The sequence below is a fragment of the Salvelinus alpinus genome, chromosome 1 (assembly GCF_045679555.1).
Source record: "Salvelinus alpinus chromosome 1, SLU_Salpinus.1, whole genome shotgun sequence".
NCBI lineage: Eukaryota > Metazoa > Chordata > Actinopteri > Salmoniformes > Salmonidae > Salvelinus > Salvelinus alpinus.
In genome coordinates this window covers 10,369,533-10,385,921 of record NC_092086.1, presented here as the reverse complement: position 1 = coordinate 10,385,921, position 16,389 = coordinate 10,369,533, and the positions used below count along the sequence as shown (strand labels likewise).

Sequence of the window (16,389 nt, the reverse complement as noted above, 5' to 3'; positions counted from 1 at the left end):
AGAGTAGTATCATCAGCCAGTTGGGAAATTTTGATTTCTTTGTTAAAAATGGTTAAGCCATACAAATTTGCATCATTCAGAATATCTAGAGATAGAAGTTCCACAACCAAAATAAATAAAAATGGCGAAATTGGGCATCCCTGTCGTACACTTCTGTTGATACTAAATCTTTTGGAAGTATTAAGGTTTAGTAGCACAGAACTATTTATATCTTTGTAAAACATGCGAATTACTTTAATAAAATTTTCCCCAAATCCAAAAAGTAAAAGAGAAATTCATGTTCAATTGTGTCAAAGGCTTTACAGAAGTCCAGAAATAGGACAACCGCATCTGAGTCAATTGCATCTGAGTAATCTATAAGGTCCAAGACTAAACTAATGTTAGAGCTTATGTGACGGCCCTTCATAAATCCTGTTTGAGTCTCATTTATAATGGTATCTATTCCTTTCTTTAATCTTTTGGCATAAACCAGAGCAATCAATTTGTAATCAACATTTAATAAAGTAATTGGTCTCCAATTGTCAATGAGAGAAGGGTCTTTATCAGGCTTCGGAATCAATGAAATAAGGCCCTGTTTCATAGTGGAGACCATTTCCCCATTTTTAATGCAACCTTGAAACATATTGAAAATCGGGTCTTCTAGCAACTCCCAAAACTGTCTATAGAATTCAACTGACAGGCCATCGGGGCCAGGTGATTTCCCTTTTTTCATTGAATTCAGAGCCTCTCTAATTTCACCAATTGACACAGGTGAATCGCAAACTGAGTGGAAATCATCCTCAATTACCGGGACACAATTCTGAATGTGGCAAATGTAACTTTCACAACCATCTTCCTGAAATTGAGAGCTGTAAAGGTTTTCATAAAAGGAATTGAAAAATTATGATATTGTAATGGGATCTTTGCATAAAACAATGTTCATTCTTCAGATAGATTATCTTTCTTTAGAAAACTGTCAAGCTTGCTCATCATCTCCTTTTCTCTATGGTTCTTTAATTGCATCAGCTCTTTGGCGCGTTTAATGGCTACCACTCTGACTTTATATTTGAAAAATTCCCATCTACTTCTTCCATGACCCAAGTCCTTTCTTGCAAAAATATCTTTAGCGAATGATTTGATGTTTTCAATGAGTATCTTTAAGAAGTGTATTGTTTCATTTCCAATATCCTCGAGTACCTTTTGATTTTTTAGTAGCTTGTAAATTCAGGGAAATCAAGTGATGATCAGAAAAGGGAGCCAACTGATGATCTACATCTATAACAAATTGTAACAAAAAAGGGGAAATTAGGAATAAATCTATTCTAGATTTACGTGACATAGTTTTGTTGGACCAGATATAACCCTTAGCATCCGGATTGAAATAACGCCAGGCATCCTCAACACAGAGATCCTTGCATAATGTAATAATAATGTTACTATTTTGAGGGTTTTGACTCGTTCTAGGAGGAAAACGATCAGCAGATGCATCAGGTGTTACATTAAAATCTCCTGAAATAATTAGAAAAGCCTCTGAGTATTTGTTGCTTAAATCCTGTACTTTCCTGGTAAATTGGGTAAAAAGGGTCTTATTAGGAGCATGTGAGTTATGTCCGTATACATTACAGATGATGAAAATAGCATTGTCAAGTTCAATAACAGTTACTATGACCCATCTGCCGTTTTGTGAAGATGTGGATTCTAGAATGTCACCTTTAAACTTGTGAATAAGTGTCAAAACACCAGCAGAGTGATTTGATCCATGACTGAAATAGGCCATATCTCCCCATTGTGCTTTCCAAAATTTCAAATCACTTTTACCCTAATGAGTTTCCTGAAGAAGGACAAAATCTGCGTTACTGCGTTCACAGTATAAAAATAAAGCTTTCCTTTATGTAGGATTTCTCAAACCCCTAGCATTCAGACTAACGATATTGAGTGAATTGAAAACGAACTCTTGCATTAAAAAAGAAAGAACACAAATTAGATAACAAGTATTAACGTGAACAATAAAACAAACGGTGAACCTTGAGAGGATTACTCCGACGGAAAACTACGCTCAGCTGAGGTAGCGGTGGTTAACAGAATAACAAATCTATTTACTTCCTTTTCTTGGCAAGTGTTCATCAGTTGTAGTTCGAACGGTACATGTATAATTGGCAGTACATTAACTGTACTCATGGTAGTACTCACAGTTCCAATTTGGTTATTAATGTCAACAGAGTTACCCAGTAATCATTCTTCCTTCGATAAACGCGTGTGGGCCCTTGAACCCCGCCTTCTTTCCCTCTTGTCGCGCCTTCTGTATAAGCGGCCAGTTTCTCTCTGGCAGCCTGATCCTGCGGTATCAGAGCTTCTTTGATGCGGAGTTTCTTCTGGTCCAGAAACTTGTTCCCCTTGGCCATTTTCCATATGATGTCCCTGTAATGGCGCATAGTTAAGCGCAAGATGATATTGCGAGGGGGTCCATCAGATCTTCGTTTCCCAAGTCGATGTACCACATCAATCACGTCTCTTAGCCTGTCTTTGATGCATGGTGCCACTTTTCCCAGGATATTAATGACTACTTCTCTAATATCCTCTCCCTCTACCTCTTTTACACCTTGGATTTTCAGATTCCACCTGCGAGAGTACCTTTGAAGTTCAGCTACATTCTCACACAGCTCATTATTTTTGGATTGCATTTTCTTCAGCTCATTCTCTAGGAACGTTATCTTATCCTTGTTCTCGCTCACAATTTTGTGTAGTTGATTGACAGTTTCTGACAAATTATCGATCGTCTTTGATGTTTCTTCTGTAGCCCGCTCTACGGGGGACACTTTGGAGAGCGTGGCGTCTTGTTTAGTAGACAGGGACTGGATTGCAGGGAAAAGTTCCGACATGGAAATGTTTTCTTTAACTTTTTTCACCGGTAGATTTTTACCTGGGGTATGAGGTAAAGAGGTTGCAAGGATTTCATCCTGGTCAGTTTTGTTCTTTCTCTTGCTTGAGTTCGCGGCTTCTTGTGTATCCATGCTGCTCTGGTTCTCGTTGTAGCTAGCTAGCATGTCAGCCGTCTTCTGCGAGAATTGGATATTTCGTCTACTTTTGTCTTTCTGTCGTGTTCTTCCCATTCAACTTGACAAAAACTAACTCTAAACTTATCCCATGTCCATAAAAAAAGTTATAGTTAGTTTCTTTCAATATTAATAGCCAATATTTGACTGTTAACCACCTAACCCTCAATATTGCTTTGAAGAGCGAGAAAACACTCCCTCTCACAGCGACGCCATCTTGGCCTCCATCCTGTATTCTGATTAAGTCAACAATACCTCTAGGCATATCTGACGTCATGTATTTGATATATTTATGTGAAGGTTAATTTCCATATTGACATCAGTTCATTGTGTTTGAGGACGGTTCACTGACGGGTTTTCAACGGATAGATTAGATTAGACTAGTTTAACAGTTACAGAGCAGCTACAGTAGCCTATCAGAACAGCTGCAGTAGCCTATCAGAACAGCTACAGTAGCCTATCAGAACAGCTACAGTAGCCTATCAGAACAGCTGCAGTAGCCTATCAGAACAGCTACAGTATTATTACAGGCGCAGACCCTTAGTCAACGGACTACACATAATGGCTGAAGACAGCCAGGTAAGGTTAATTTTAGCCTACGTTTAACGAGCTTTAGAGTTTTCCTAATTCCATCTTGTTCTAATAGCAAGTCTGCCTTAAGTGCAGAAACCGTGGTTGATATTAGAAAATATGTATGATTGGAAGTTTAGGCAAGTAATTAAATTGGGTAATTGTTGTGGGATGTTAGCATACCATACTGCGCGTGTAGCATTAGTGCCATGGAGGATTGTGCAGGCCGGCAGGTTGCTACAGTTTCCTAGTAGCATGTACGCTTTAGGGATCAGATCTGGATGACTTTTTCACCTGAACTGCTCATTGGCTGTCCATAATGAGCCCAGCAAGCAGGATGTGTAGCTGGGCTCTGCAATAACTAGCTCCCAGAGCAATTACAAATAACTATTCTTGTTTTAATAGCGTCATTAGAACTAGCAACATGACAGTCAGTCACCTCAGTAGAAACGCTATGTGTTGGATTCGTCCATGTCTTGCTAAATGACCTAGCTACCATAACAGCTGTGGAGAATTTCTACTGCAGTTTTAAGGGATCTCTCTGAAGGTTTTAGATGATACAGTGGTGCTTCGTCCTCTGGATGAAGAATCATACATCTCGGCTTGGCTTCATTGCATTATTATTTGGGAAACGTTGACATGCCATTTGTGTTGACGGATGGATGAAAATAATGTAATTATAGTATCGTTATACATAGGCTAGCAGGAAAATCCGCATGAGATACCCATAGAACTGAGCCCTGCTCCATTTCAGCACCATGCCGCGGTCTCAGGTGCTGCCCAGACTCGAAACATTTCAGCACCATGCCGCGGTCTCAGGTGCTGCCCAGACTCTAAACATTTCAGCACCATGCCGCGGTCTCAGGTGCTAGCCAGACTCTAAACATTTCAGCACCATGGCACGGTCTCAGGTGCTGCCCAGACTCGAAACATTTCAGCACCATGGCCCGGTCTCAGGTGCTGCCCAGACTCGAAACATTTCAGCACCATGCCGCGGTCTCAGGTGCTGCCCAGACTCGAAACATTTCAGCACCATGCCGCGGTCTCAGGTGCTGCCCAGACTCGAAACATTTCAGCACCATGCCGCGGTCTCAGGTGCTGCCCAGACTCAAAACATTTCAGCACCATGCCGCGGTCTCAGGTGCTGCCCAGACTCGAAACATTTCAGCACCATGCCGCGGTCTCAGGTGCTGCCCAGACTCGAAACATTTCAGCACCATGGCCCGGTCCCCTGACGCCTAGAAACGTGTCAGCACTATGCAGCGGACAATAGTGCTGAAATAGTTAAAGCCCCCTAGAACGTCATTGATTTTAAATTATTGTAAGTGCAAGTGGTTATAATTTATTGCATGTCCTAGTTTTGCAGCTTTGCAACCTCAGAATTATAGCTAATGGATTGCAGCGAGTTACGTGTTTGTGCATGGTGATGAATGAGGATGCTTGATAAACCATCAATTAAATGCAACAACGTGCACTTACAAATATTTTCGTTTGGCAGAACTTTGACAAGCTATGATCTGTTTTCTAATGACATTGACAATTCATATAGACATTAGACTTAGGCCTAATTGTGACATCATGTGTGTATGACATCTTTGAAGAATGCCCTGGCTTCAGCCAATCGGAATCGAGTATTCAACAATGCTTTGGCATAATTCAAGGACGTTCATATTCACTTCAGTTGTCTGCCGATGGTTCACTGACGTTTTTTCAAAGGAAGTATTAGTATTACCTCTAAACAGCCTACAACAATAAGCTACACATCATGTCAGACGACAGCAAGGTATGGTTCATTTAGCCTATTTTGAGTTTAGAGGAGAAATTACTAACAATATAGTAGGTCACTACCACAGCAATAGGTGTCACTGGTTTGATCCATGGACTGAAATCTGACCACTATTGCCGTTTTGTCTGAAATAGGAGAGAATCATTTGTTTCATAAAGTCACAACCTTGGACTGATATTGACCTCTCATTTATCCACCAGAACGTGAAATGGGAGGATCATCCGGATGACCAAAATAAAGTTGTGGAGAATATGAAGGAGGAAACAGAGACACATGAGACCAACAAGAACAGGACAGGAGGCAAGGTAAGAAATATGCTGTCCTTTACACATCCTCTGCCTACTTAGGCACAGATCTAGGATTAGTTTACTATCACTAAATCCTAACCTTAAAGCATTAGGAGACACTACACTGACCTTAGATCTGCTATGAGACCTATAATCTGTTGTCATGTAGGCTAAACGTAAGTCCAGTGGCCGTGCCAAGAAGACTTCCGTGGAGGAGGACAGCAGCATTGGTGCAGGTCCGAGATTACTTCATGTTGGGTGCAGGTTGTGTTCAAATTCATCAGCACTGATCTGAGAAGATAGTATCTATATAGGTGAAAGCAATATAGTGGAGGCCCGCAGAGAGATGTGCTTTTACCTGTCCAGTGCAATCAAATCACTAAAGGTGAAGGAAATGAGGAATAAAGTTCAGATTCAACTTTAGATTTCTCTTTGCGGTTTCCCAGAGTCTTCTCAGACACCCGGGTGTGGTTTCTGGGAAAGGGGATCTATCATTGAGCAGCTGGAGAAGGAGGCTCAGAGGACTCTAATGCCTTCTCTCAAGATTGGGACATGCTGTGCCCCAATCCTCCTCTCTTTCCTGAGGAGTCTAACTGATGAGCAAGTTCCATGTCTTTTTCCAACCTCACATACAACTTATCTGAATGTATAGTCATAGTGCACCTTCTAACCACAAATGGGATTTTAAACACTACACCTAACCCTAACATCACTGTAACCACACCCCTAACTCTTGCTGTAAATCAAGAACAAAATGACTCATGTACTTGCTAATAGCTTAATTAAATACACTTTTATGATCCCTAACATGGCTATCTAGTGACTCCACTAACTCAACACCAGTGTGCAGCTAAAATATGTTTCCTTTCTTTTCTTTGCTCTAGCCAATGGAGAGTGATTCAGCATGGCATGAAAAATAACGTAAGTCTCTCCACATAAGGTTCTGGTCAAAAGTTGTGCACTATATATATATATATATATATATATATATAGGGAATGGTGTCATGGAATTGGTTGATTGGCAAAAACATTACTCTGTTTGTTGGTCATAGCTGACATTCGAGCAGCTCTCCATGCTGTGTCTGAAGATTGTTAAGGTCGTGACCCAGACAGCCCTCCGCATTCTCCTACCAGCGCTAGCTCGTATCATGGGGGTGAACCTGAGGAGTGGGGCAACCTCCCCAGAATCCCAGTGCTCTCTGACAGGGTCTGAGGATTCCTTAGGCAGTCTGGATGAGAGAGAGAAAAGGCTGCTGATCAGTGAGATGAACTACTGGACTAAGGAGAGGAGGAGGAATGGCAGTGCAGGGTGCCGCCAAAAATCCACTCGCAGAACCTCATCATCATGCTGGTCGCCTAAGAGGTATGTTCACAGCAATATTTGAACTTAATCATTTCAAGACCTGACCCATACTTATCATAAATTATTAACTTGGAATTCATACCTTGTAGTTTTAAGTTCTGGTCAGAAATGTTGCCCCTGAGGGGGTGGGTCCAGGTGAAAGTAATGTTTAACTGGGTAAGCCATAAAGTAATCTATGAATAAATAGATCAGGTACATGCCTTTCAGAATTAGTCAAATTCTGATGTCGTATAAACATAAAAATCAGACAAAAAATTGTGTCAGTTGGCTTTAGGCTTCTAGAACTACGATGGTATGAGAAGTAAACCATCATTGCTCTAATTTGGTTTTCAGGCTCACTAATGACCCAGATAAGATACCAGTTGGTCACATTTGCATGGCATAAGTGGTGATTGTGTGTTTATCTTCAAGGTCCCAGACCTCATTGCAGAGCTTGCCTGCAACTAGAGAGGCTCCCCTCATGGAGGAGCCTCTGAAGGCTCTTTTTGGGGTAACGGAAGAGAGCCTCCTGATATCCCTGGTTGAGGGTCACTCCAACCCCACCTCCTCCAGCTCCTCCGAGTTGAGCTGTGCTATCGTGGGGGAGGTAGTACACCAGCTTAACTCTGGCCTCTCAGTGGCCATTCAGGCCAGCTCGGGGAGTTGCCCCCCTATGGACAGTCAGGACATAGCAGCAGGCAAGGAGGTCATTGGGGTAGCCTCGGTGCAGATCCTGGCCGAGCTACAGAGCAAAACGTCTGAGCCAGAGTGGGTAGGGTTTATCGAGCCCCTCATGGACCCTGTGACCGATGATGTGCTGGATGCCATTGTCGGCACAATGGACAAAATGGCACCGGACTTCAACATCCTCTTGGATCTGGCCAAGAAGATGACAATCTTGGGGTCTACATTTCTGACCAATCTTCAATGTGACCTTGATGTTGAGTGTCCATCTGGGAAAGAAGGAACCACTCACTTTCTCAAAGAGACTGGATCCTCTACCAGTGTGGTGGCCAGAAAGCTTCAGACCCTCTCTAGCCCCGACTTTCAGTCTAAAGCCCTCAAGGCGGTGAGCACCATCCTTACAAGGAAAGTCAGCAGCTCTTCTGGCATGGCTCCTTCCTCTAGGCCTTCTAGTGCTGCTCCTAGCCTTACTGAAGCACCCCTGAATACCAGCTCTACAGCCCTGACATCTGTAACCTCCACTGCCACAGTGATTGTTAAGGCATTTGTGGGAGGCATGGAGACGATAGCATCATTTGAAGGCACATGTGAAGCAGTTGATTGGCCAGTTCCTGTAAATGACCACAAAACAGGGTCTTCACAGAAGATAACCTTCTCTCCAGCCCGCACACTCTACGGCCTTATACGAGCAAAGCTGAGGGACCTTTTAACTCTATCCGCTCGAGAAGAAGGTGTGGCTAAGGACGCTTCTCTTCAGGAGTATTCAGACACCCTGGAAAAGGCAACTGTTTCAACTGTTGAGGTCCAGTTACCCAGCACCAAACTTAGTAGAGTTCCCAGTGAGAGCCAACCAATACCAGCTCTCTGTCTCTCCAATCTGGATACCAGTACTCAAGAAGTTCTTAGCAGTGTTTTTTCCATCTACAAGTCAGAGTTATCAAAAGTGGAGAGTAAATCCTTGGACGTTGTCAGTTCATCTGATGACTCCCTAGAGGCTTGTTGGTTTGTTGATGGTGTCCTATCAGAGCTTGATGACTATACTATTTCCCAGTCACCCTCACCCAATGAAGACTTGAGTGTGAGTACTCAATGTTCTCAACTGAGCTCAGAAGAGTGTCAGAATCACACAGTCCTCTACTAGTCTGATTCAGAGCATTTAGAAGCTCTCTAGCAATGACTTTCATACTCAGGCAGAAGAGTCAGTGAGTAAAGTGCTGATGAGATCCAGCCATTCCTTTATCACACAGATCAGCCATACTGATCTTCAGGAAAAGTCCGCAGGCTGGCTTATCATCTAGCTCGCCATCAGAGATTGCCTCCATGTCCTCTCAAAATACAGCCTCTGGATTAGTGGAAACCTTTGTCAAAGGAATGGCGACTATTTTCCAGAAAAATGAGTCCACTGGCACTGTGCTACTGGAAAGAAGTGGGAAAGTTTCGCAGTGCTCCCACGGGGGCTCCCAACTGGATGATACTGAATTGAGTGTTAAAATATCAGAGGAGAAGCTTTGGTCAACAGCTAAGACCATCTGCGTCAGTATGAAGAACACACTTAAGGATTTCTTCACAGGGCTGAAGCCATCCGGATCCGAAAGGACAGAAAATGCTTCTTCCAAAGAGACCCTTGGGGAAATCCTGGTTGCTATCCAGAGTGAAATCTCAAACTTAGGGCGAATGAAGGATTCCAGGGAGCTCCTTCAGATCAACGATATGGTAGGAACTATGCTGAAGGAGGTTGAGAAAAGTGAGGATGACAGTGAAGAAGTCTGCCAAGACATCCCTAGAACCTGTTCATCTTTGTCCACTTCTTTAAAGGGTCGTAGTTCCTTGTCCAGCTCTTCAAAGGGTCCTAGGTCAGAGTGTGAGTTAGAGATCAACCTCCCTGGCACTCCCATCCCTGACGAAGTGCCTTTTGATCTGACCTGCCCCATAGTCAGGAGCTCCTGCATCGACATCAGGGACTCTAAAATGCCAGAGATTTCTACAGGTGACCTAAAGACAAAGATGATGGCGCACACAGATGAACCCCTGCATCGTAACAGTCCAATGACTGACAGCAGCCGACCACCGAGTGCTAAAGCCTCTTTTCGTTCATCCACTCCGTCTTTCACCAGCAAGGGAACCTCTTTGGTACCAAAGGGAGATGGGATTGACATTGAAGAGAAGGAGGTGTGCATCCCCAGCAGCTCTGGCCATCTGAGGGAGCTCTTAATCACCCCGGACATCAGCAGTGCCACTGCATTCCTACTGCACTACTTGATGGACTCCAGCAAAGATGATGTCATGTGTTTGGTCACCATACTGGTGATACGGTTGCTATCGAAGATCAGACCCTCAGCCCTAGATGGACCCTCCCAACAGGCAGCAGACATGACAGAAACATCTCAGCAACTCATCAGACAAGTCCTGTCTGAGTTCTGTGCTGCATCCAGATTCTCCAGGACACAGGCATATTCCCAGAACCTGCACATCCACAGGGTGTTCAGAGGTGTACATAAAAACCTCATGGAGGAGTTTGGCTCTTATAACACCCTGCAAGCAGCTATTTCCTCCCAGGACCCTGCATTTGACAGAGTCCTGGTAAAGTCCTTGACCCAGCAGCTGGTACAGGGATGCAAGGAGGCGTCAAGACCAGCTTCTGCTGCAACAAACCCATCAGACCAGGCTGAGACAGAGAGGGGGGCTGAGCAGAAAGCAAGAAGGAGCTTCCTTTGCTTTTCAATGACCAAACTCAGGATCAACTTCAAGGTATAGCAGGGAGTTAGCATGTTGTTGTTGTTCCAGTTAGGTGCTGATGTTATTGATGTGGCTATGATAAGACAAATACATGCCATAAATATGTTTTATTCATCACTAAATTGTTGCCTTGGATTCAGAAGTGTTCCATTTATTTATTTATTCTCTGTACCATTTTCTTTCCCTTTCTCTGTTAGCGTTCCAAGAGAGGAAACAAAAAGGACTGCCATTCAGTCCAGGAACAGACTATTCCCTCAACTGATGGACATTGCATAGGTAAGGATGTTTTAGAGCTCTGCTATAGCTTGTAGTTTTGTTTAGGTGTATGTTAGAAACATAGAGTATGCCTACCAAACTCATAGCACTGTTATTTTTCAACGTTATTATACTGTATTTCTCTCTCTCTCTCTCTCTCTCTCTCTCTCTCTCTCTCTCGCTCTCGCTCAATTTCTCTTTCTCTCTTACCCCATCCATTTCTCTTGTGTTTCTAGCTCCAGTTGGAGAGGTTTCTCCCTCCATATCTCAGCCTATCAAAAAACGATCCTTGATTGTCAGGGTCTTTTCAGCAATGATGAAGCCATTCAGGTGCTTCACCAAGAAGAACCTGTAACCTGTTACGCTGCATGAACAACTACTTTTGGAACAGCAAGACTTTTGACAAGAGGAATTTCTGCATGTTTACCCTTTCAAAGTCTATTTGATCAAATAAATGCAAATTATTTTACAAGAGTTTCAAGTGTTTTGGATGATTGGTAGCACTGAAGCAGCTTTTCTCAGAGAAATGTGCTAGTTCCCCCTTGGTTACACATTTATTGTGCAGTTTTTGAGTTGGCAGGACTTGGGGTGGCAAGTAGCCTTGTGGTTAGAGCGTTGGGCCAGTAACCGAAAGGTTGCTAGATCAAATCCCTGAGCTGACAAGGTAAAAATCTGTCATTCTGCCCCTGAACAAGGCAGTTAACCTGCTGTCATTGTAAATAAGAATTTGTTCTTAACTGACTTGTCTAGTAAAATATAATAACCAGAGCTTGTCTCTAATACAATAGTTGCTGCATAGACCGTCAGATAACCAGATGTTCTCTATTCATTTAGTTAGATTGATAAGAGCTTATTAGCAGCAAGGGGAAAACACATAGAGGAGAATTAGCTATCTGCAGCTAGATCAACCCTCTGAGATGTTATCTGTATGTTGAATATATAAGGTCCAGCAGTTGACAGTGTATGTCAGAGCAAAAATCAAGCCATGAGGTCGAAGGAATTGTCCGTAGAAACATGGTTGTGTCAAGGCACAGATCTGGTGAAGGGTACCAAAACATTTCTGCAATATTGAAGGTCCCCAAGAACACAGTGGCCTCCATCATTCTTAAACGGAAGAAGTTTGGAACCACCAAGACTCTTCCTAGAGCTGGCCGCCAGGCCAAACTGAGCAATCGCGGGAGAAGGGCTTTGGTCAATTCAAAAATGCTCTATTCTGAGAACTACTTTTAATCACAGAGTGGAAAACATAGAACCATACTGTGTGAATCACAATTATGGGTGTATTCTGGAATAAGACAAACCTATAAATAGAGTTGGAGTCTGAGTGTGTGTGCACACAGCCACCTCTTTAACCACTCTTCAAAATATTTGTCAGCCTTTGAGATGGAGAGGCAGGAGAATGAGTGACAGAACAAGAGTCTAATAAAAGCATGGCTTCTCTCCCACTCCTGCTCACAGCAGCAGTGCAGTGGAGTAGCTTCAACAGCCATAGGCCCAGGGATTTCACATCACATTCCATGATGCAATGCAGAATACGGCTTCACACAGAACAATCACCAAACCCATAAGATAACACTTCACACAGCACAGCCAAACATCATGTATCACATTTACATTTACATTTAAGTCATTTAGCAGACGCTCTTATCCAGAGCGACTTACAAATTGGTGCATTCACCTTATGATATCCAGTGGAACAACCACTTTACAATAGTGCATCTAACTCTTTTAAAGGGGGGGGGGTTAGAAGGATTACTTTATCCTATCCTAGGTATTCCTTAAAGAGGTGGGGTTTCAGGTGTCTCCGGAAGGTGGTGATTGACTCCGCTGATCTGGCGTCGTGAGGGAGTTTGTTCCACCATTGGGGTGCCAGAGCAGCGAACAGTTTTGACTGGGCTGAGCGGGAACTGTACTTCCTCAGAGGTAGGGAGGCGAGCAGGCCAGAGGTGGCCTGGGGTTTAGGGTCTTACTCTATCCCCATCACCATAGCAAGGGTTTAGGGTCTTACTCTCTCCCCATCACCATAGCAAGGGTTTAGGGTCTTACTCTATCCCCATCACCATAGCAAGGGTTTAGGGTCTTACTCTATCACCATCACCATAGCAAGGGTTTAGGGTCTTACTCTACCCCCAACACCCTAGCAAGGGTTTAGGGTCTTACTCTATCCCCATCACCATAGCAAGGGTTTAGGGCCTTACTCTATCACCATCACCATAGCAAGGGTTTAGGGCCTTACTCTATCCCCATCACCATAGCAAGGGTTTAGGGTCTTACTCTATCCCCATCACCCTAGCAAGGGTTTAGGGTCTTACTCTATCCCCATCCCCATCACCATAGCAAGGGTTTAGGGTCTTACTCTATCCCCATCACCATAGCAAGGGTTTAGGGTCTTACTCTATCCCCATCACCCTAGCAAGGGTTTAGGGCCTTACTCTATCCCCATCACCATAGCAAGGGTTTAGGGTCTTACTCTATCCCCATCACCATCACCATAGCAAGGGTTTAGGGCCTTACTCTATCCCCATCACCCTAGCAAGGGTTTAGGGTCTTACTCTATCCCCATCACCATAGCAAGGGTTTAGGGTCTTACTCTATCCACATCACCATAGCAAGGGTTTAGGGTCTTACTCTATCCCCATCACCCTAGGAAGGGTTTAGGGTCTTACTCTATCCACATCACCATAGCAAGGGTTTAGGGTCTTACTCTATCCACATCACCATAGCAAGGGTTTAGGGTCTTACTCTATCCACATCACCATAGCAAGGGTTTAGGGTCTTACTCTATCCCCATCACCATAGCAAGGGTTTAGGGTCTTACTCTATCCCCATCACCATAGCAAGGGTTTAGGGTCTTACTCTATCCCCATCACCATAGCAAGGGTTTAGGGTCTTACTCTATCCCCATCACCATAGCAAGGGTTTAGGGTCTTACTCTATCCCCATCACCATAGCAAGGGTTTAGGGTCTTACTCTATCCCCATCACCATAGCAAGGGTTTAGGGCCTTACTCTATCCCCATCACCATAGCAAGGGATTAGGGTCTTACTCTATCCCCATCACCCTAGCAAGGGTTTAGGGTCTTACTCTATCCCCATCACCATAGCAAGGGTTTAGGGTCTTACTCTATCCCCATCACCCTAGCAAGGGTTTAGGGTCTTACTCTATCCCCAACACCATAGCAAGGGTTTAGGGTCTTACTCTATCCCCATCACCCTAGCAAGGGTTTAGGGTCTTACTCTATCCCCATCACCCTAGCAAGGGTTTAGGGCCTTACTCTATCCCCAACACCATAGCAAGGGTTTAGGGCCTTACTCTATCCCCATCACCATAGCAAGGGTTTAGGGTCTTACTCTATCCCCATCACCCTAGCAAGGGTTTAGGGCCTTACTCTATCCCCATCACCATAGCAAGGGTTTAGGGCCTTACTCTATCCCCATCACCATAGCAAGGGTTTAGGGCCTTACTCTATCCCCATCACCATAGCAAGGGTTTAGGGTCTTACTCTATCACCATCACCATAGCAAGGGTTTAGGGCCTTACTCTATCCCCATCACCATAGCAAGGGTTTAGGGCCTTACTCTATACCCATCACCCTAGCAAGGGTTTAGGGTCTTACTCTATCCCCATCACCATAGCAAGGGTTTAGGGTCTTACTCTATCCCCATCACCATAGCAAGGGTTTAGGGCCTTACTCTATCCCCATCACCCTAGCAAGGGTTTAGGGTCTTACTCTATCCCCATCACCCTAGCAAGGGTTTAGGGTCTTACTCTATCCCCATCACCATAGCAAGGGTTTAGGGTCTTACTCTATCCCCATCACCATAGCAAGGGTTTAGGGTCTTACTCTATCCCCATCACCATAGCAAGGGTTTAGGGCCTTACTCTATCCCCATCACCATAGCAAGGGTTTAGGGTCTTACTCTATCCCCATCACCATAGCAAGGGTGTAGGGTCTTACTCTATCACCATCACCATAGCAAGGGTTTAGGGCCTTACTCTATCCCCATCACCCTAGCAAGGGTTTAGGGTCTTACTCTATCACCATCACCCTAGCAAGGGTTTAGGGTCTTACTCTATCCCCATCACCCTAGCAAGGGTTTAGGGTCTTACTATATCCCCATCACCCTAGAAAGGGTTTAGGGTCTTACTCTATCCCCATCACCCTAGCAAGGGTTTAGGGTCTTACTCTATCCCCATCACCCTAGCAAGGGTTTAGGGTCTTACTCTATCCCCATCACCATAGCAAGGGTTTAGGGTCTTACTCTATCCCCAACACCCTAGCAAGGGTTTAGGGCCTTACTCTATCACCATCCCCATAGCAAGGGTTTAGGGCCTTACTCTATCACCATCACCATAGCAAGGGTTTAGGGTCTTACTCTATCCCCATCACCCTAGCAAGGGTTTAGGGTCTTACTCTATCACCATCACCATAGCAAGGGTTTAGGGTCTTACTCTATCCCCATCACCATAGCAAGGGTTTAGGGTCTTACTCTATCCCCATCACCATAGCAAGGGTTTAGGGCCTTACTCTATCCCCATCACCATAGCAAGGGTTTAGGGTCTTACTCTATCCCCATCACCATAGCAAGGGTTTAGGGTCTTACTCTACCCCCATCACCCTAGCAAGGGTTTAGGGTCTTACTCTATCCCCATCACCATAGCAAGGGTTTAGGGCCTTACTCTATCACCATCACCATAGCAAGGGTTTAGGGCCTTACTCTATCCCCATCACCATAGCAAGGGTTTAGGGTCTTACTCTATCCCCATCACCCTAGCAAGGGTTTAGGGTCTTACTCTATCCCCATCCCCATCACCATAGCAAGGGTTTAGGGTCTTACTCTATCCCCATCACCATAGCAAGGGTTTAGGGTCTTACTCTATCCCCATCACCCTAGCAAGGGTTTAGGGCCTTACTCTATCCCAATCACCATAGCAAGGGTTTAGGGTCTTACTCTATCCCCATCACCATCACCATAGCAAGGGTTTAGGGCCTTACTCTATCCCCATCACCATAGCAAGGGTTTAGGGCCTTACTCTATCCCCATCACCCTAACAAGGGTTTAGGGTCTTACTCTATCCCCATCACCATAGCAAGGGTTTAGGGTCTTACTCTATCCCCATCACCCTAGCAAGGGTTTAGGGCGTTACTCTATCCCCATCACCATAGCAAGGGTTTAGGGTCTTACTCTATCCCCATCACCCTAGCAAGGGTTTAGGGTCTTACTCTATCCCCATCACCATAGCAAGGGTTTAGGGTCTTACTCTATCCCCATCACCCTAGCAAGGGTTTAGGGTCTTACTCTATCCCCAACACCATAGCAAGGGTTTAGGGTCTTACTCTATCCCCATCACCATAGCAAGGGTTTAGGGTCTTACTCTATCCCCAACACCCTAGCAAGGGTTTAGGGCCTTACTCTATCACCATCCCCATAGCAAGGGTTTAGGGCCTTACTCTATCACCATCACCATAGCAAGGGTTTAGGGTCTTACTCTATCCCCATCACCCTAGCAAGGGTTTAGGGTCTTACTCTATCACCATCACCATAGCAAGGGTTTAGGGTCTTACTCTATCCCCATCACCATAGCAAGGGTTTAGGGTCTTACTCTATCCCCATCACCATAGCAAGGGTTTAGGGCCTTACTCTATCCAAATCACCATAGCAAGGGTTTAGGGTCTTACTCTATCCCCATCACCAT

General features: G+C 44.4%; 2 protein-coding genes across 11 annotated transcripts in view; both read left to right on the top strand.

Moving 5' to 3' along the window:
* The window catches only part of LOC139546938 (serine-rich adhesin for platelets-like), a 115,715-nt gene extending 106,873 nt beyond the window's left edge, over positions 1-8,842 (top strand). For 2 of the 10 annotated variants that reach the window (XM_071360104.1, XM_071361532.1), the window contains exons 2-7: positions 5,589-5,693; positions 5,845-5,911; positions 6,122-6,275; positions 6,560-6,596; positions 6,728-7,038; positions 7,450-8,842. In XM_071360104.1, the coding sequence (XP_071216205.1) occupies positions 5,640-5,693; positions 5,845-5,911; positions 6,122-6,275; positions 6,560-6,596; positions 6,728-7,038; positions 7,450-8,842 (2,016 nt within the window). In that variant the 5' untranslated portion in view covers positions 5,589-5,639. The other 8 variants (XM_071356853.1, XM_071359250.1, XM_071357684.1 and 5 more) reach the window with 7 other exon arrangements.
* A 179-nt stretch (positions 8,843-9,021) lies between these two features.
* LOC139552788 (uncharacterized) lies at positions 9,022-11,167 on the top strand. The gene is made up of 3 exons (XM_071365082.1): positions 9,022-10,449; positions 10,635-10,713; positions 10,929-11,167. The coding sequence occupies exons 1-3, from the start codon at positions 9,022-9,024 to the stop codon at positions 11,045-11,047; spliced, it is 1,626 nt and encodes a 541-aa protein (XP_071221183.1). The 3' UTR covers positions 11,048-11,167.
* The last annotated feature ends 5,222 nt before the right edge of the window (positions 11,168-16,389 follow it).